A 20,258-nucleotide genomic window follows, 5' to 3' on the forward strand; every position below is an offset into this window, starting at 1 on the left:
AATGTTTATGTGTAACTATGATGTTTTCAAAGGGTTTAATATACAGTTACAAAACTAACTCACAAACATGCAATAACAAACCTGAAAAAGTGAAAGTAAAAAAAGTAGCATTAACATGACCAAAAGCAGATCACAATGTGTCCAAAGGTCCAACTACTGATACCACAATACGGAGTCTGTCAGAATTCATCCCACTCTACATTCAAGAGTCAGTACAATTATTTAGAGGAGAAACAGGCCAGTCCTTCATCCTTCATCCGCGTTTCTGCAAAGCTAGGCCAACTAACCTCACCACAGCGAGGAGTAGTTGAAGCGGACTCTGAGCAGGTATCTCATGCGGGTTTGAGCTGGATTGTACACCACAAACTCGTTATAGAGGAGCGAGTATCCTCCACCCTGACCCACGCCAGTCTTTACACCAGGACCCATGGGCACGGTGGCACCATCCCTAAAGAACAAGAGAGAAAGAGGAAAGAAAGACAGGAGAAAGAGTGATAGGATCTCATTATTGTCCCTTTAACCCAGGGGTCGGCAACGTGCGGCTCTTTTACTGCCCTGTTGCTCCACAGCTGAATCAGATTAGTAGGTAAAAATAAAATAATCCTCCTTTACAGTAAAATAAAGCTCTGATGATCGTTCAACACAGTTTAACAGTAAATGGTCTTAAACTCTGGAGTTAATGTAGAACTGCTGATTCACCCTTTAACCCTGAAGATCAGCGCAGACTGCTGGTCACCATAGCAACACAGACAACAGTCTCGCCTAGTTAGTAGCTAACGAAACGACAAAGAGAGAGATTTAAGATTTGGATTTTTAGATTTGGAGATGAATGGACTTTTTGAATTTATAATCACTCCAGCTGGATTCCTGATACGTTTAATCTGCAGTGACACTAAAACCTTGCAAAGCTGAAGTCGCTTCTCGTTCACCAGCTTCTTGTTCAATTTTTCCTGTTCCACCTTAAATGGTGCAACAGTTACATTCCGGCACTAAGGCGCCATTTAAGGTGGAACGGGAAAATGTGAACAAGAAGCGACTTCAGCCTCGTAAAGGCGAACGTTGAGAGACGTTTTACAGGAAACTTTTTTGTGGAAAATATTTAACTTCCAACGGGAAACTGACAAACATTAAAAAGTCGCCTCTCTGCCACATGGTTTTAAAAGCTGGATTCCATGTCCTGTAGATCCCTTAACATTAAGATATTTCAGCAATTCATTCTGAAGGTAACATAATTAATGCTGCAAATGTAAACACGTCAATAACCTACTGGATTATTAACGAAGTAAACAAAATTAATTTAATTTCACGGCACTACTAATTTTACTTTAAAGATTAATGTAAATAAATATCTATTTGTCGTTAAAGTTAAAATATTTTAGTTGTATGACAGCTTTAAAAATACGTCACGCTCCTTTTCTCTGTTAAAAAACACACAGCAGCATCACCACAGCAGCGTGATTCTCACAGCGGTGTATCAGGGGCTGATTTAAACCTTCATACGCTGAGCAGTCTCTCTCTTCAGCTGTCACCAAGCTGTGATTTCTGAGGGTTAATCCTATTCATTAGCTGATTAAAGGCAAAAAACCAGGTTTACCCTAAAACAGGGTTTCTCAACCAGTGGGCCGTGAAGCACCCTCTAGTGGTCCGTGGGCCTGAACTCAGGGGGAGGCAGTAGTTCGCAGTGGGCCGGTAGCAACATATAAATGAAAACACCGCAGTCACAGGCTAATTAGACGTCATCAGCCTGAGACGACGCAGCTGACAAGAAGCAGATATCGAGTAAGGTTTATCATTATTGAAGATTTTGGCGACGGTTGTCCAGAAGCCCCCTGACCTTAGTGAGGTTTACTTCAAATTAGGCACCAAAAGCCTCAAACCTAAAGAGAGATCTTGACACCGAACAGTTCCTGGGAGCCACAAGAGTATTTTGAGTGAAAACGCGATTGACTGCAGCTCCAAATCACGGTCCACGTCTACATCCACATTTTTAAACGTTCTTCAACACAACGGCAAATTTTGGTTTCTGTGACTGAACTGAAATGGACGATCTGATCTTTTGCAGGCCGTAATTCAGAGGTTTTCAGTGCGAGCAATTAAGACGAAAAAAAATTTTTAGTTGATTTTAGTTTTTCTGTGGGCCGCAATGCTTTATAGTTATACACACCTGGGGTGAAAAAGGTTGAGAACCCCTGCCCTAAAACACTTACAATGTGACGAAGTTCTTGGGGTCAGGAGCGGTCTGTCCGAGGCCTTTGGTGCTGTGCTTCCCAGAAGGCAGTTTGTCAGCATCATAATTAGCATCCAATAATTCATTACAATCACCAAGAGCGACCTGTGGGCAGAGGAAACACTTTAACCAAGTTTTTTGTTGAGACTGCCTTTATTTTTCCTCATTGTTTGGGATCCTAAAGACCCGAATGCTGTGTCAACAAATAATAATGATTTAAATAAAATAATATTTTCCCCACTGAAATGATCTGCAGTCTTTCTTTTGACCTGGACAGAAAATTACCAAACGTTAACTTTCCTTTTTGGAGGTTCGCACATTTCAGAAAGGTGACAAAATCTATAAACACCATAAATGTCATTATTATTATTGTTGTTACTATTATTATTATCACAAGTAATGAATAGTAATTTCTATGTTTTATATATAGTATAATACAGTATGTATATGTGCAAAAGTTAGAGACCACCATTCATTTCCAGTCAAAACTGGTCATAAAGATCAAGTTATTCATTCATACTACATACATATTATTCAGCATCAGGAAAAAAACGGACAACCCATTTAGAGATAAGGGAACAAAACAGATGCCTTAACAACTAAATACAACATAAAACCTTTCAGTATTTAGTGTGTCCACTCACCTCACTCAGCAAGAGCAGCCCAATGTTGTTCTTCTGATTGGTGAAGCAGTAATTGGCACTTTTAGATGACATGTCAGCAAAATAAATGCCCTTACCGAACTAGAGAGAAGAGCAAATTACACAAATTACCATAATGAAACCATTAATATGAAGTATACCAGTGGTGCTGCGGGTATAGGGAGGGGACGCTGTTGGGTAACACGGGTACGGGGAGGGGACGCTGTTGGGTAACACGGGTACGGGAAGGGGATGTTGTTGGGTAACGTGGGCATGGGAAGGGGACGTTGTTGGGTAACGCAGGTACTGGGAGGGGACGTTGTTGGGTGGCGCGGGTACGGGAAGGGGACGTTGTTGGGTAACGCAGGTACTGGGAGGGGACGTTGTTGGGTGGCGCGGGTACGGGAAGGGGACGTTGTTGGGTAACGCGGGTACGGGAAGGGGACATTGTTGGGTGGCGCGGGTACGGGAAGGGGACGTTGTTGGGTGGCGCGGGTACGGGAAGGGGACATTGTTGGGTGGCGCGGGTACGGGAAGGGGACGTTGTTGGGTGGCGCGGGTACGGGAAGGGGACGTTGTTGGGTGGCGCGGGTACGGGAAGGGGACGTTGTTGGGTGGCGTGGGTACGGGGAGAGGACGTTGTTGGGTGACGCGGGTACAGGGAGGGGACGTTGTTGGGTGACGCGGGTACGGGAAGGGGACGTTGTTGGGTGGCGTGGGTACGGGGAGAGGACGTTGTTGGGTGACGCGGGTACGGGAAGGGGACGTTGTTGGGTGACGCGAGTACGGGAAGGGGACGTTGTTGGGTGACGCGGGTATGGGAAGGGGACGTTGTTGGGTGACATAGGTATGGGGAGAGGACAGTGTTGGGTAATGCAGGTATGGGGAGAGGACAGTGTTGGGTAATGCAGGTATGGGGAGGGGACGGTGTTGGGTAATGCAGGTATGGGGAGGGGACGGTGTTGGGTAATGCAGGTATGGGGAGGGGACGATGTTGGGTAATGCAGGTATGGGGAGGGGACGGTGTTGGGTAATGCAGGTATGGGGAGGGGACGGTGTTGGGTAATGCAGGTATGGGGAGGGGACGGTGTTGGGTAATGCAGGTATGGGGAGGGGACGATGTTGGGTAATGCAGGTATGGGGAGGGGACGATGTTGGGTAATGCAGGTATGGGGAGGGGACGGTGTTGGGTAATGCAGGTATGGGGAGGGGACGGTGTTGAATAAATCAGGCATGGGGAAGGGACACTGTTGGGGTATGGACAGTTGGGGTATAATGCTGGTATGGGGTGAGTACAGGGTTGAATCATGGCGATGGTGTGGGGGTGGTGTTAAGTGCGGTGATGGGCTGGCGATGGTGCTGGGTAATGGGTGCTAGAGTGCTAGAGATGTTGGGAAGGTTGGGGAGGAGACTGAATTTCATCTATTCCATATTCCACCCTGTAGTACAGAGTTCTTCTGCCTGACCTGACAAGGTCCCACAAAATACTGGGTTTTAAGGCTGGACTCGGATCTTGCTCCCGATGGGCTTTGCACAAGTGTATTTATGATGGGTTTAGTATGTCTCTCACTATGCAGCCATTTTTTCTGCCTGTCTTTTTATTATTTTTTCTCTTTTATTTGTGCACTTTGAGTTGCCTTTGTGCATGAAAGGTACTATATAAATGAACTTGAACTCACCATGTAGCCGGTGACAGGTGCCTCAGGAGGGGCCACTCGAAGACCCTGACTCAGGATTCCCACCCAGTTAGAGAGACGAGATCCATGCCACAACAAAGTCCTTAAATTAACACACACAACACTTACTACTAATACTTAGGCCTGCACAATATAAAATTATACTGCTAAATGCTGCAACTGTTATAAGCCTTGAAATATATTAATATATTAATACTATTAATGTGTGAAATTTTAACTGCCCCATGTTCTCTGAGCACAAATCTGGAAAAAATTTCAAATCAAAATCATATGGCTAAAAAAAATTATTTTTAATCACTATCAGTAAATACAGTTGTTTTAAAGATTTAATCATTCGCTCACTTACATATTAAATTTAATTGCTAAACATGCAGATTAATGATTGTCCTACAGAATTTTGAGCAAAATACTTGGCTTTTGTTGGCTTAGACGGTTTTGCAAAGAGCCAATTAAGTTAACATTACATGAAGGCCCAATCCCATTTCACCCCTCGCACCAACCACTCAGCCCTACCCCTCTGTTTTGCATGTTCACGTCTAGGGTTAGGTTTTCCCAAGTCTTGTTGAGACAGAGGGGGAGGGTGAAGTGTTAGAGCTACATGACCCTCCAAACAGAGGTTTTTCAGAGACTCCAAACAGAGAGATAGGAGAAAAACAGAAAAACCAGGAAAAGATGGAGAACAAGAGACCAAAGAAACACACAAATGTGAGAATTTTCTCCTTTAAAAACTAATGATAACCACTGTATTACCTTAGTCTATTAGTTTATTATCTGTCTTTCTATGCATTATGGTCCTTTTCTTCATAACAAGCATAAAAAATCGCTAATAGTATGCTAATGTCTCAGTAGCTAGCTATCTAACTTTCCCGTTCCACCTTATATAGTCCAGCAGTTCTGATGCCTGAAGCACCAGAATGTAACTGCTGCACCATTTAAGGTGGAACGCAAAAATTCAAACAACAATCTGGTGAATATCTGACTTCAGCTTCATGTCACTGAAGAATTAGCGGTGGGTGATAATAAATAATTGCCCCCTCTTTGAAGATCATATGATCCCTAAATGTAACTAAAGCCCAGCAGTGAGGAGCTGAACTTTACCCTCCTCTGCTGTCACTGCAGACTGGCAGGGTCTCCTACAGAGCAGCGCTGGTAGCTGTTAATGAAGTGATGCTCTTTTTATTTGAGGGTCCCATTTCAGAGGGAAGATTTCAACCACTACCCTGTAACTCAGTCCCAAGGGGTTAGGGTGACACTCGAAAACAAGGGGTAGGGGTAAAAAGAAGAAATGGGACTGGGCCGAAATGTTCATTTAGATGCTCACAAATATCGATGTAGTGCCACCCAAAGAGCAGCAACAGCAGCCAACACTACATTACACCACACAAATAAACCGAACTAAAATCCATGGCTTTGAGTAAGGAAGTCTGAAAATTCATATCTGAACCCACGCTTAAGTACCTGTTGTGCAGCTGAGAGAGAAAATGATCTTTCTCTCCTTCTCTGTCCACTGAGAAAACGTCCAGGACGGTCATGGTGTAGTCACTGTGGGTGGGAGCGTGAGTGGACTGAAGATACTTCTCAATCACCTAACAAGTGAGAAACAACACAGAGTTTAAATGGGTGAGACATACATCCTGTTTACAACACTCAACTCTGCTCTGCCCATTTGTTTCTACAGAACACAGCGTGAGCTCTTTTATACAGCTAGTCAGTTTTTTTAACAGAAGTATACATTTGTACATAAACTCCTCCTTACGGCGCACACGCCTTTCAACATTCTGTTCAGGCAACTTTCAAAGCAGCTTATTATAGGAGGCTAAAGCGGACGAGGTGGGAGCTCGAAACTCAAAAACACGACCTTAGGAGTTTGCAATATGGCAAAATATGATACTTTCAAGACATTTTTACAATGCACGATATGCATCACAATTATTAGTTTTTCTGAGATTTAGTAAGTTGGAACAGGCAACATAAAACCTGTAGTGCCACACATAACATAATAATAATAATAATAAACAACTGCAGTGACTTTTATTCAATGTTTTACAACCTGCACTGCACTAAATCCAACTAAACAGCCCTAATTCTGCTCATTTTGTGATGAAACATGAAGTTAGTGTTCTTTAAGTATCATCAATATCCACGATATGCTCAGAAAAGCATGCTTTGACATAATTTAATTTACTTAATATAATTTAAATTTGAGAATTTCCCCACTATGGGACTATTTTATCTTATCTTAATTTATTGCGATAATGTTAAAATATCATCACTTTCTCCACTCCTACTGCACCTCATTTACTACAGCAGCCTACTGCTGTACTTTGTTGCTAAAAAAACCTCATAATTAGTCCAGCCAAGTGCATATCATGTTAATTTCATTCTGTAACATACTGCACTTTGTCTCTTTGTCTTAATTTTTAACTTTTAATGTTGTCTTTTTTTATGTAAAGCACCTTGAATTGCCTTTCTGTATGAAATGTGCTATATAAATTTTTTTTTTACTTTATTTTTCTCTTAGTGAGGCCCTTATTTTCTATGGAACATTTTCTATAACAGTTTTGTAGAATTTATAGAAAAAGCTGTTGAGGTAATGCTGACTGTTTTTCAGCCTTTCAGTGCAAAAAAATGTGCTCTCAGTTCTGACGTAAGTAGTTGTTGGTATTTCATTTCTTTTTATTTTACAGAATAGTAAACAGTGTCTGTGTTTACATGCAAACATTTATCCCAATCCGATTAAATACATTCTGATTATCGATTAAGACTGAGGTGTTTATATCTCACTCTACACAACAATCTGACAACATGCTCACTACAGGTAATCAGATCCAAAATGACGCGCATGCGTGGAGGAGCACTTAGAGTAAACGTTACCATGACAGTGAACATCACGTGAGTCCATGAGATGAGTTTTCAGTTGGCGCGCTTGTGTTTAAATTAAAAATATGTCGGATTCAGACACATCGTGTTCTGAGACACATAAGCTGGACGTCCGTCCCACCGCCGTCTTTTAAAGATCAGAGCATAAACTTCGTCTCCTCTGCAGACCAGTTTCTGCTCCGCCATTTTGAACGGTATAAACTCTCACTATGACGCGACGAACAAGATCGGAACGGACTCAAACTTTCCGATAGGGAATGTAATCAGATACAGGCGTTTACACGGATATTATTCTTCTATTTAACGGATTATTTACAGGATTACCCACCTCGATCAGTCGGATAGAAACTGTATTCAGAATGGCCTCAATCAGACTAGACTATTCAGATTGAGGTGTTTACATGGACGTATTCTGTTCTGGTTGAGCTATTAGTCGGATTATTAATGGATTATTAGGCTGCACGTAAACGTGGCTACTGCTTTTGTATTTTTGTATATTGCTGCTTGTTTAAAGAGGCTTTAAAGAGAGGCTAGTTAGATTTCTGTTTACACATCCCAAAAAAATGTGTGCACTTGCATTACATCCTGCCAGATTCATTATTTTAATAGTAACGCATCACTTCTCATATCGCCATCGTGATATCTGACCGCTTTGTTGAATATCGTATTTTGTCGACATTGTGCAGCCCGATGGAAGTGATACCAAAAACAGTACCAGGTATGAGGTTTGCCTTACAGGACAACAAAAAAGCCGGTACCATGCAGTGGAAACGTGGCGTAGGTGCAGTAGCTCATTACTACAGCAGTGTATATAATAAAGGTGTTGTTTCTCATTAATAAGGACATCAGTGCGTCTCCTTCTAGCTGTGTGTACCTGGAACTCGTGGCTGTCGGAGACCAGAGGCTGCAGCTCACACTTCAGAGAGCGATACTGCCTGTCCAGAGGATGCTCATCACCATGGCAACTCGACTGCACCATCTTCACTGCTATCTGGATATCACTCAGAGCCTGGGAGAGGGAGAGAGAGAGGGAGAGGGAGAGAGAGAGAGAGAGAGAAAGAAAGAGAGAGAGAGAGAAAGAAAGAGAGATGTACATTGTTCTACAACCCCATTTCCAAAAAAAGTTGGGACGCTGTGCAAAATGCAAATGATGTGCAAATCATTTAAACCCTACATTTACAGTTATCAATGGTGACAGGTCTGGACTGCAGGCAGGTCAGTTCAGCGCCCGGACTCTTTTAATACCGAGCAATGCTGCTGTAATACATGCAGAATGTGGTTTTACATCGTCTTGCTGAAATAATCAAGGCCTTCCCTGAAAAAGACGTCGTCTGGATGGCAGCATATGTTGCTCTAAAACCTGTATAGATCAATCAGCATTAATGGTGCCTTCACAGATGTGCACGTCACCCAGGCCATGTGCACTAATGCCCCCCTGTACCATCATGAATACTGGCTTTTGAACTGTGCACTGATAACAAGCTGAGTGCTCTTTAGCCCGGAGGACACAGTGTCCATGATTTCCAAAAAGAATTTCAAATGTTGATTCGTCAGACCACAGGACACTTTTCCACTTCCCCTCAGTCCATTTTAAATGAGCTCAGGCCCAGAGAAGGTGGCAGCATTTCTGGATCCTGTTTATAAACGGTTTCATTTTTGCGTTTTAGAGTTTTAACTTGCATTTGTGGATGCAGTGATGAACTGTTTTCACAGTGGTTTTCAGAAGTGTTTCTGAGCCCATGCAGTGATTTCCACTACAGAATCATGTCTGTTTTTAATGCAGTGCTGTCTGAGGGCCCAAAGATCACGGCCAGCAAATACTGGTTTTTGGCCTTGACCCTTACATACAGAGATTTCTCCAGATTCTCTGAATCTTTTAATGTTATTTTGTACCGTAGATGATGAACAGCAGAAGTTTTTTGCTGTTTTAAGTTGAGAAACGTTATTCTTGAATTGTTGCACTATTTGATGGTGCAGTCTTTCACAGAGTGGTGAACCCCTCCTCATCTTTACTTCTGAAAGACTCCGCCTCTCTGAGATGCTCTTTTATACCCAATCATGTTACTGACCTGTTGCCAATCAACCAGCAGGTGTTTTTTAGCATAACACAACTTTACCAGCCTTTTGTTCCCCCAAACAAAATTCAAAATGGGCAAATATTTTTCAACAGACAATAAATATTGCTTAGTTTTAGCATTTGATAGGTTGTCTTTGTACTATTTTCAATTAAATATAGGGTTTAAATGATTTGCACATCATTACATTTTGTTTTTATTTACATTTTGCACAGCGTCCCAACTTTTTTGGAAATGGGGTTGTATATTCAAAATGACAACACAACATGAGCCATCAGCACAACTAACATAACTCATTCATAATATCAATATAATAAAGGTTTTCTATGTTTAGCTTCTATTTCTGACTCTGTTACCTCTAGCAGTGCAATTTTCTCCTTCAGCTCCTCCTCCGTGCGGATAAGAGGGGGCGTCCGCAAACTAGAGAGCATATTAGAGATTTCAGTTATTATTCTAAAGTCTTATTATTCAGTAACTACCATGAATTATTTAGCATCTACTCCTGATAACCGACCATCAACAGTCAACCATTAACTGTTAACTGACGAGAACACGACCCATCAAAATACCAATTATAAAACAGATGAATTCTGATTTACTGAGCTGCATTGAAGTTCATTAAGAAAACTTGATGAAACACACTTATGACTGCACCCGTTAACTCTGTATTAATGCACTGAGATATTATATGCATTTTTCCACTCATTACTAGCGGAAGTTAAAAGACACATAAACACCATAACTGGGGCACCTTTGACACCTTTGAACCTCAGTCTCTCTCAAAAGCCGTAAGCGTTTACCACGTCTCGCTCTCTGTAACTCTGCACAGCCATGTGTGATTTCCTCACACCGCCTGCGTCACTCTGTCTCTCCGAGAACATGAACTTCGTCTGTCTTTTTGTTTGTGAATGTTTGCTTTTGATGTGGTTCATCGTTGTTGTTGTTGTCCTGTTGAAAACTGCTACCCAACACCACTGATTTCAGCCGTGCTGCACTGTTAGTCGCCTATCTGTGAATTACACAGTATTTGCTATGGATTATTCACTGTCTACAATGACTTTTTCAATGTCTACTATGAATTATTTCGTAATTATTATTAATTATCCAGTATGTACTAGGAATCATGCAATAAATACTATGAATTACTTAGCGTCTACTAGGAATTATTCAATAACTACTAAGAATTATTCAGTAACTACTATGAATTATTAATTATTATAATTTTTCAATATCTACCATAAATTATTCAGTAACTACTATTAATTATTTAGTATCTAAGAATTATTTAGTAATTACTATGAATTACTCAGTAATTATCATTTTTCAATATCTACCATAAATTATGAATGATTCAGTAACTACTATGAATTACTCAGTAATTATAATTTGTCAATGTCTACTATAAATTATTTAGTATGTACTATGAATTATTTAGTAACTACTATGAATTATTGAGTATCTAAGAATTATTTAGTAACTAATATGAATTACTCAATAATTATTATAATTTTTCAATATGTACCATAAATTACTGAGTACCTACTATGAATTATTCAGTAACTACTATGAATTATTCGGTAACTACTAAGAATTACTCAGTAATTATTATAAACTTTTCAATATCTACCATAAATTATTTAGTACCTACTATGAATTATTCAGTAACTACTATGCATTATTCAGTAACTATTATCAATTTTTCAAGGTCTACCATAAATTACTGAGTACCTATTATGAATTATTCAGTAACTACTATGAATTATTTAATATCTATGAATTACTCAGCAACTACTGTGACTCTAATGTGTAAGTCCTGAGTGTGATGAATTGAAGTGTGGACCCACAGACAGACCCTTAACTGTTTGTAAATAATGTGTGTACTGATTACTGCGTGTACCCGAAGTCGTGGGGGATTCGAGTGTAAAACTGGTTGCAGGCCTCGAGGAGCTCCTTATTGCTGCCTTTCCTCTTCACGCACTCCTCAATCCTCTTCAGAGAGGCGTAACCTGCTCGGATCTGCTCTGTCGTCAGCTTCCCTGATAGAGACATTATAGACATTATATACAAGCTTAGCAGTTTACCTGAACAGTTCGTTAGTGCTGACGTAGCTAAAAACATATGTGCTTATTGATAGTTAGCACTGTTTTGCTGAACTGTCCCTTTATGCATTTTACAGCATCCTATCCTGAATATCTATCATACTGGCCTTTAAGAAAAATGGACATAAAAAAGGCTTTAATGTGGCTTCTGCGTCTGACATTCGTCCATGTTTAAAGATAACAATGCGTCATGCACTCTTAAAAATGATGGTTCTTGCTCCCGAGTGGCGCAACCGTCTAAGCGTTGTCCCTCATCAAGAGATCGTGAGTTCGTTCCCTGGTGATGCTGCAGCCGTCCGTAGCCGGGAGTCCAAGAGAGCACAATTGGCCTCGCTCTCTCTGGGTGGGTAGGATGGCCCCTCCCTCTCCCCCCATCACTCAGCGCGATGCTAGTCAGCGCAGGCGTCTGTTAGCTGACGTAGCAGATCTGGCGGTTGGCGCTTTCCTCCGAGCGCGTTCGGCTGTCCAGTGACGTTGCGTGAGCGGTAGTTCGAAAAGAAGCGGTGGCTGGTTTCACAGGTCTCGGAGGAAGCCTGTGTTAGCCTTCACCCTGCTAGCGTTGATAGCATTGTGTGATTGGGGGAGTCCTAACTAGCGGGTGGAATTGGAAACGACAAAATTGGGGAGATAATTGGGTAAAAGGATGGTTCTCTAAAAGTTCTTTAGTAAAGGCAATTGTTCTATTTAGAACCATGAGTTCTAAAGGTCCTTCTTGCTTAAGGAAGCATTTATTCAGACAAACTGGAGGTCTACAAATTTTCCTGTCACTTGATCTTATTCGCCAGCTTCTTTTTCGAAATTCCTTCTACGTATGAGGAGCCTGAATGTAACCGCTGCAACATTTACGGTGGAACAGAAAATCTGAATAAGAAGCTGCCGAATAAGATGCCAACTCCAGGTCAACTGTGTTTACTATTTAAGAGCTTAGGCAGTTTCGGGAGCTATGGTTATTATTTTTTTGTAAAATATCATGCATTGGAATGTTCTGAATTTGAGAGGTGTGCAGGCTATGCAGATCTACCACTGACTGTGTTTACATGGATAGAAACCGCCAATCTGATTAAATACACTCCGATTCTAGATTCAGACTGAGGTGTTTATATTCTCACTCTACACAACAACAATCTAATGGAAAATCTCCGTTTACATGCTCACTACAAGTAATCAGATCCACAATGACGCGCATGCGCAGAGAACCGCTTAGTGTAGACGTTGCCATGACAACCATGGTGAGTCCAGTCAGAGTGAGACGAGCAGCAGTGAGCAGTGCTTGTGTTTTTAATTCCTTTAAAATGATGTCAGACTCAGGAAAACGTCCTTCACATGTCCTTATTAAAGAAGGCCGAGAGGACGACGTCGTGTTCTGAGACACATAAGCTGGACGTTCGTCCCACCGCCGTCTTTTAGAGATCAGAGCATAAACTTCGTCTCCTCTGCAGACCAGTTTCTGCTCCGCCATGTTGAACGGTATAAACTTTCACTATGACGCGACGAACGTGATCAGAACGGACTTAAACTTTCCGATAGGGAATGTAATCAGATACGTATTAGTAACCCCATTTTAATCAGAGGACAGTCAGAGTTACAGCTCGCCTGCCAGAATGGGGGCGGGCATTTTTAAAGATGTAATCGAATACTACTACTACTTTTTTTTTTACATTCCATCTTAATCACACCCACAAAAACTGACCAAGAGGAGCCTTTTTGGTGTCGAACTTCATCTCGAGCACGCACTCCTCCATGGCTTTGATGTCACAGATTAGCTCCAGGAGAGACTGCACTTTGATGTCCAGCTGGGACGGCTTCTTCTGGACAGGAGTGGACACGGCAGCGGCATCTTCCTCCTACAAAAACAACACAAAACTGAAGTTAATTATTAAACAATGATTAATTCAATGCAGAAATTAATACTCAGTAAGGAAAAATGAGAAATTAGGAAATAATAGAAGATACATGTAAAAGGGTGAAACTGCAGGAAGAATCCTCACAGGGACCGGTAAGAGTTTTGTATTTATTCATTTCCCTGAGGTCCACTTATAATGTTTGTGTGGGTTTTATGTACCAAAAACAAGCATAGCACATGTTTACATGGACATCATCCAACGGTCTTCTGCCTCTGAATTAAACAGACCTTTTAGGCTACGTTCACACAGCAGGTAAAAGTGGCCCAAATCTGATTTTCTCAACAAATCAGAATTTTTTGTTTGTCTTTTCAGATTATCTTTTAAATGTGATCTGTATGCGACGTCAGTCTGAACAGATCAGCTCCTAAACTGACCCTCATGCACAAAAGAACAGAGCTTCACGCTGCTTCACGGCTCATCCAGAGGTAAACAATCACGACCGCCAATGAACGCCAGTCGCTCCCGGAGGATCAGCTTCATCTTCACCAGCATCACAGGAGCCACCGACTGACTGACAGCTGGACTCATCACCCAGAATGTGTTCGAGCCGTAAAAATGGCGCGGTCACTTCTTTGGTTCGCGTCCTCGGAGTCTTTAAACTTTGCTTTCAGACTGTTCTTTGACGCTGCAGCTTCGTTCTCCTGCAGCCGCGTTCGGACATTTCTTTAGAAATCTCTTCAAACACGGAGGAGTTGTGATGAGTCTCTTCTAATGTTTTGGTTCAGAATCATCAGCCTAAATGTTTCTGAGTCTCAGCAGCGCGAAAATGATGACAAATGTCGAGTTGGACTGACGTAAAAGTCACATGAATTCCGATCTGGCTGTTCAGACTGAGTTGAATTGGCGCAGATCAGATACGTATCAGATTTCAGTACCACATATGAAAGCGTCTCAAATTGGAATTGAAAATGTCAGATTCAGTGTGTTTATCTGTTCACACTGACACACAGACACACATCTGTGTCACACATGGAGAAAAAGAGCAGATTTGGGCCACTTTTACCTGCTGTGTGAACAAAGCCTTCGTTACTGTGCCTTTAAGACCGATCTGTTCTGATTGGCTGCACTCATTCAGTCCAGGCAGAAACACTCCTTATAACTTCAGTGTGAGTGGGCGGGGCTAATCTACGGTGGGCTGAATAAGAAGATATATGTAAATGTGATGGTTTGAGTGACATCACAAAAACAGGGAATTCCATACAGGCTGTTTTTGCAGCTCAGTTTTCATATATGAACTGTATGGACTGGAGAGTGAACAGTGCATTGTGAAACGTGAACAGTGTTTACACACTACATCAAACTTTTTCATTTAAAAAAAGTGAAGACGATATTTTCATGATACAAACTGTTAGAAATAAAGGTTCTGTTCAGGTACATTTTTCGTTCATTAAGGTACAAACAGTGTAAATGTTCCCTCAAAGCTCCAACAGTGGTTTTAGGGTCTGATTGTGAACCTTAAATAAGTTTTTCCAGGTGAAAAGTTCGTATTTGTACCTTTTCATAACCGAATGTTTTAAACAGAACAGTAAAATAAAAGCCTGGAGGCGAGACGGGGTGTGTGGAGTCAGTACAGCTTAGAACATATCATTTCAGTGGATTATGGTTCAGTTATGTTCCCTGACTGAAGGTACTGAGATGGACCCTTGAGGAAACCACCCCAGTGACCGTTTAGGACCTTTATTTTTGAGAGTGTGGGTCCATTAGTGAAAAAAATTTGTAAACAAAAATGGGTTAAATTTTTTTTCCGCTCTCTTACTTTGTCGTTGCTGCTGTAGTCCATGAACACCAGGTCATATTTTCCAGAAACTTTCTCAAAGTTTCCACGACCTTCCCACTCATTCTTGGTCTTATCAAAGAACCTGGGAAACAAAAAGGTCAAATGTAACGCCTATAATAGCACAAACACCAGCGTTTATGACCATCTACCCTTGAAGAAAACCTTTTAAAGGCGCTCACTTCTTCTTGAAGACGTCTTTGGCACGAGCGAGGTCGCCTCCGCAGGACACCAAACTGTTCTGTCCAACTTTTCCCACTGAGGAGAAGAACAACACTGTGTGTTAAAAGCCTCATATCCTCTATTTGTCTTGCATTTTATTTTTGTCCCTGAAGTTTGTGTGGATTCAACGTAACAAAATCAGTCATAATACATGTTTACATGTCCATTTTCCAACCTCTCTTCAGAATTAAACAGGCTGCTTTCATCACTGAGCCTTTAAGACTGACTTATGGGCCGATCGGCTGCTCTCTATTGTGTATCTTTTAAAAATCAGTCCAGAGTGAAACACTCCTATAACATCAGCGTGAGTGGGTGGATATATGTAAACGTGCTGGGTTTTATGACATCACAAAAACAATGAATTGAAAATGGGCTGATTTTGCAGTTTAGTTTCCATATATGTACTATATGGACTGAGGAGTAGATGGTATGTTTTGAAACTTTAACAATGGGTATAACAACTATATCAACCTCTTATTTTAAAAAATGTGACAACTTCCCCTGCAAAAGAAGCAGAAATGGCACTAACTTAGCGTGGTAGCTATCAGAGCTGGTCAGCCGTGGGTCCACGTTCTTACACTGGGTGTTCTGTTTTAACACGGTTTCAGACTTTTTACTTCATATACTCAGAGTGATTTTGGAGATCCATACATTCAAATAGCTACGCCCACACAGTCAGGTCTATTAGAGATGAACTAAAGGGCTGAACTCTCCTGCACCCACCTCTCCCCCACCGCATCCACACGCTGTAGGCTTTAGCGTTGTTGTCCTGGAGCAGCTGGATCAGGTAGTACTTGTTGTTGTTGAACTGGAGGTTCGTCTGGAACACAGCAGTGGACCTGTCTCAACTATTACATAATTTGCCTGATTACAATTATTTGAGATAATCCGTGTTTTTACAGTTAGTTTCTATACTGTTACTATACAGTTATTATAGTAACGCAACACGCAGAATGGGAAAACTATGCACTTTTGACTTTGATTAGATCAGTACAATTCTTTTTTAAAAATAAAAAACATGAGTCTTACAAAAACACAGCTCTGACCTTCAGATGGGTGTTATAGGTGATTGTTTTTGTTTTTGTTTGTTTGCCAGATAGCTAATGCTAATCTTTGCATGTATACATTAATCACTAATCACAATTATTTATATGACGATCGTCAGCTAAAATTTCACAGTCTTCACAGCCCCAGCAGAGGGAGTCTGAGCATATAAGTGAAATAATTATGCCATATTTCAATTACCTTGGGTTAGTTTCTGTAATTGGAAATGATATTCTAATGTAAAGCACAATAAAACTCAGAACTGGGTCAATAAAACCTCAAAACCTGTACCAGTTCTTCCTGCTGTAGTCGACCAACAAGCCAGAAAAATAAGTGTTTTTTGTTCTAGTCCTCCCTGCATGTTTAAAATCCCGACTGTTCCACACAATTTCAGTATCAGGGCTTTTCCAGAGCTTTTCTAGAGGACTGCAGCTTCAGTGCTGGAGGGATCAGTGACCCACTGCACCACCAATAGTTGGTGCCAATGCATGAATGTAAGTACAGCATGTATAACTGTGAGTTTGAGGAAGATTTCTAAGTGTTTCTAATTAGTACTTTATATTATATTATACTGTCGTGGTTTTCAACCTTTGGGCTGTCGTCCCCTAAAGGACCACAGTGGTACTGCTAGGAGGACACCGGCTCAGATGTTCTTTTTCATATATATATATATATATATATACATATATATATATGTATACACCGATCGGGCATAACATTATGAGCACCTCCTTGTTTCTACACTCACTGTCCATTTAATCAGCTCCATTTACTATATAGGTGCACTTTGTAGTTCTCATATCTTCTATGAGTGTCTAATAGAGTGGACAGTGAGTGGACAGCGCAACACACACTAACACACCACCACCACGTCAGTGTTACTGCAGTGCTGAGAATGATCCACCACCCAAATAGTACCTGCTCTGTGGGGGTCCATGGGGGTCCTGACCACTGAAGAACAGGGTAAAAGGGGGCTAACAAAGTATCAGAGAAACAGATGGACTACAGTCTGTAACTGTAGAACTACAAAGTGCACCTATATAGTAAGTGGAGCTGATAAAATGGACTATATATATATATATATATATATATATATATATATATATATATATATATAATTATATGTTATACGTTTAACCAAATATAATTCCAATTAAATAATTTTAAATATAGTAACCATTATTATTATGATAATTATTTGCAAAATAAAATATCATGTTTAGGTCAAGCTTGTTGAGTAAGAAAAAGTAAAGCGACCAAAAAAATAAATAAATAAAATTCATAGGTGAGAAAAATGATGGGGTATTATATTATATTATATTTTATTATATTAGTCATTGGTTTTTCAAGCTTCCCTCATTGTGTTACAGGTAGTTATTCATACTATATTCGATCTGCACATTCTTTCAGTCCTATATTTATTTATTTTTTCAGATATTACAGAAGTAAAGATGTAAACAATATAAATTTCCGGAAAAAACGCACACACTTAATACTCACCTGGTTCAGCATCACGTCATAGATGTCGTTGCCCTCACTGTAGACGAACGCCTGTGGAGGAAAGCGTGGGCCAAAGTCACGAACAGAATGACATTCTGTCTATCTAGCTCGAAGCTGCTGGCTTGGAAAATAAAAAGTGTCATGTGTCACGCTGATGTGGTCTGACTGCTACCTTTCCCTCTTTGGCCTTGCACTCTGAATCCACCGGGGCTTTCCCCTTCATCACCACCGTCTTCACCACCTCTGCAACAACAAACAGGAGGAATTACACAGTGTACAGTGCATGTGTACGCAAATCCTGGAACAAAGAAACGGAAAATAAGAGAGGGGGAGGAGTAGGTTTTTCCCTCGCTTTACGTTTTTTTTGCATCATCTCCGCAAAGGTTATTTTTCCATACTGATGTCTGATCATGAAAAATAACACCAACAACAATAAAAATAAACAAACAATAAAGGAATAAACTAATAAAAATAACTCTTTTCATCTGTTTTTTTATGGTGAGCAAACACTGAGTGCGTTTACATGCATTTAATAATCCGATAACTGCAGAAAATCAGATTTTGTCAGTAAATCAATGCGTTTATATGCACTTGAGTAATCAGATAATGGGGAAACTCTGGGTCTACATGAGTCAGACAATAATCAGATTTCTGCTTTACAACCAGCCAGTAAATTCACAGAAGAAGACGCGACGTAAACGTAACGTAAAACTCTTTTTTTTTTTAAACATCGAGTCACTTTGCCTGAAAATATGAACTTATATTATCTATAAGATGAAGAATATTTAAATCCTTTATTTCATATTTGGGTTCAGCGCCGCTCCAGCGTCGCTTATTTCCAGTGCCGCCGTCTGTTTTCGCACATGATCAGACTAAGAAATCAGAGTAAGTTTACATGCACTAAGAAATCTGATCACTGAGCTAAAATCCAGGCTCTTTATAGGAATTCTTAATCGGATTTCTAGATCAGAGTACAGTGTTTACATGACCAGTTGAATAAACAGATAACAGCAGAAATCTGATTACTGAGTGCATGTAAACGCACTCAGGGATTTGCTACTTTGTTTAAACAAATGTGACCAGAACTCTGATTCAGAAGCACCTGTGCAAGAACAGACTTTGATCTGAACAGCCCAGCGCTTCGTTAATAATTATTATTCACTGAAATGGTCATAATGGCCCTTATGAACACATAATTGTGTGTATTACCGTAAATCTCAGGGGAAACGTCACCTTTACTGGCTGTTTCCTCGCTGGGTTTGGCTTTGTCCTCTTTCTGGCTTTTCCCTCGTCCACGTCTCTTCTTCGCAGCAGGAGCCTCCTCTTCCTCTTCTTCCTCCTCTTTAATGGAAGCAGTGCTGGTCAGTTGTGACCCATCACCTCCGTTCATATCCTCTGTAAAGAGAGCCAGTGTGAGTGAGGGAGTGGTGTAAAAACGGACATTCGGAAGGCAGTGATTCATCTGCGTCAATTCTGGAACGTAACCACATATACAACAACAAACCACACGCTGAAGAAAAGATGGTTCTTCAAGGGTTCTTCAATAAAGAAAACGGTTCTATAAAGAACCATGAATACTCAAAGAACCCTATGCCTGATTTAAGTGTTCTTTGCAAGGTGAAATGGTTCTTCAGATGGATGGAGAATGTGCTGTAGATCGTTCTATATAGCACCAAAAAGGGTTTTCTGTTGTTACAATGGTGCTATATGGAACCCTTTTTAAAAACGTCCTATATAGAACCATCTACAGTACATTCTCCATCAATCTGAAGAACGCTTTCATGATGCAAATTACCCTTTAATCATGCAAAGGGTTCTTTGAGTGTTCATGGTTCTATACAGAAACATTTTCTTTACTAAAACACCCTTGAAGAACCATCTATAAGTGTGTAGTGCTGCATAACACTAGTAGAAATTTCTGTAGTATTACTACAGAACTTTTTTCCATAAGGAGTTATAACTGATTTAGTATTTATTTATTTGCGGAGTTTAACAAACCAGAAAAAAATAAACATGTAAATGTGCCATAACTGTGGCACAGGTCACATTTTACAGTTTATTTTCCTAATATTATTTGGGTTTTTTCTAACATGTAGGGATAAAAAGTAACCGTGCATTAAAATGTGCAAAAGTGTGTGTATTTGGAAAAAATATGTCCACACTACTATTTAACAGTTTACAAAAGCATTAACAAT

At 40.6% G+C, this 20,258-nt stretch overlaps 1 protein-coding gene across 4 annotated transcripts in view; it reads right to left on the bottom strand.

The window, feature by feature from the left end:
* parp2 (poly (ADP-ribose) polymerase 2) overlaps nucleotides 1-20,258 on the bottom strand; it is a 24,234-nt gene continuing 3,976 nt past the window's right edge. For all 4 annotated transcript variants that reach the window (XM_036596247.1, XM_036596244.1, XM_036596246.1 and 1 more), the window contains exons 3-17: nucleotides 19,297-19,458; nucleotides 18,236-18,306; nucleotides 18,064-18,114; nucleotides 16,243-16,339; nucleotides 15,480-15,555; nucleotides 15,280-15,382; nucleotides 13,310-13,463; nucleotides 11,418-11,556; nucleotides 9,877-9,940; nucleotides 8,320-8,454; nucleotides 6,024-6,151; nucleotides 4,548-4,647; nucleotides 2,872-2,970; nucleotides 2,208-2,332; nucleotides 1-448 (exon numbers count right to left, since the gene is read on the bottom strand). In XM_036596247.1, the coding sequence (XP_036452140.1) occupies nucleotides 289-448; nucleotides 2,208-2,332; nucleotides 2,872-2,970; nucleotides 4,548-4,647; nucleotides 6,024-6,151; nucleotides 8,320-8,454; nucleotides 9,877-9,940; nucleotides 11,418-11,556; nucleotides 13,310-13,463; nucleotides 15,280-15,382; nucleotides 15,480-15,555; nucleotides 16,243-16,339; nucleotides 18,064-18,114; nucleotides 18,236-18,306; nucleotides 19,297-19,458 (1,664 nt within the window). In that variant the 3' untranslated portion in view covers nucleotides 1-288. The remainder of the gene's footprint in view (nucleotides 449-2,207; nucleotides 2,333-2,871; nucleotides 2,971-4,547; nucleotides 4,648-6,023; nucleotides 6,152-8,319; nucleotides 8,455-9,876; nucleotides 9,941-11,417; nucleotides 11,557-13,309; nucleotides 13,464-15,279; nucleotides 15,383-15,479; nucleotides 15,556-16,242; nucleotides 16,340-18,063; nucleotides 18,115-18,235; nucleotides 18,307-19,296; nucleotides 19,459-20,258) is intronic.

The sequence above is a fragment of the Colossoma macropomum genome, unplaced genomic scaffold (genome assembly GCF_904425465.1).
Source record: "Colossoma macropomum unplaced genomic scaffold, Colossoma_macropomum, whole genome shotgun sequence".
Classification (NCBI taxonomy): domain Eukaryota; kingdom Metazoa; phylum Chordata; class Actinopteri; order Characiformes; family Serrasalmidae; genus Colossoma; species Colossoma macropomum.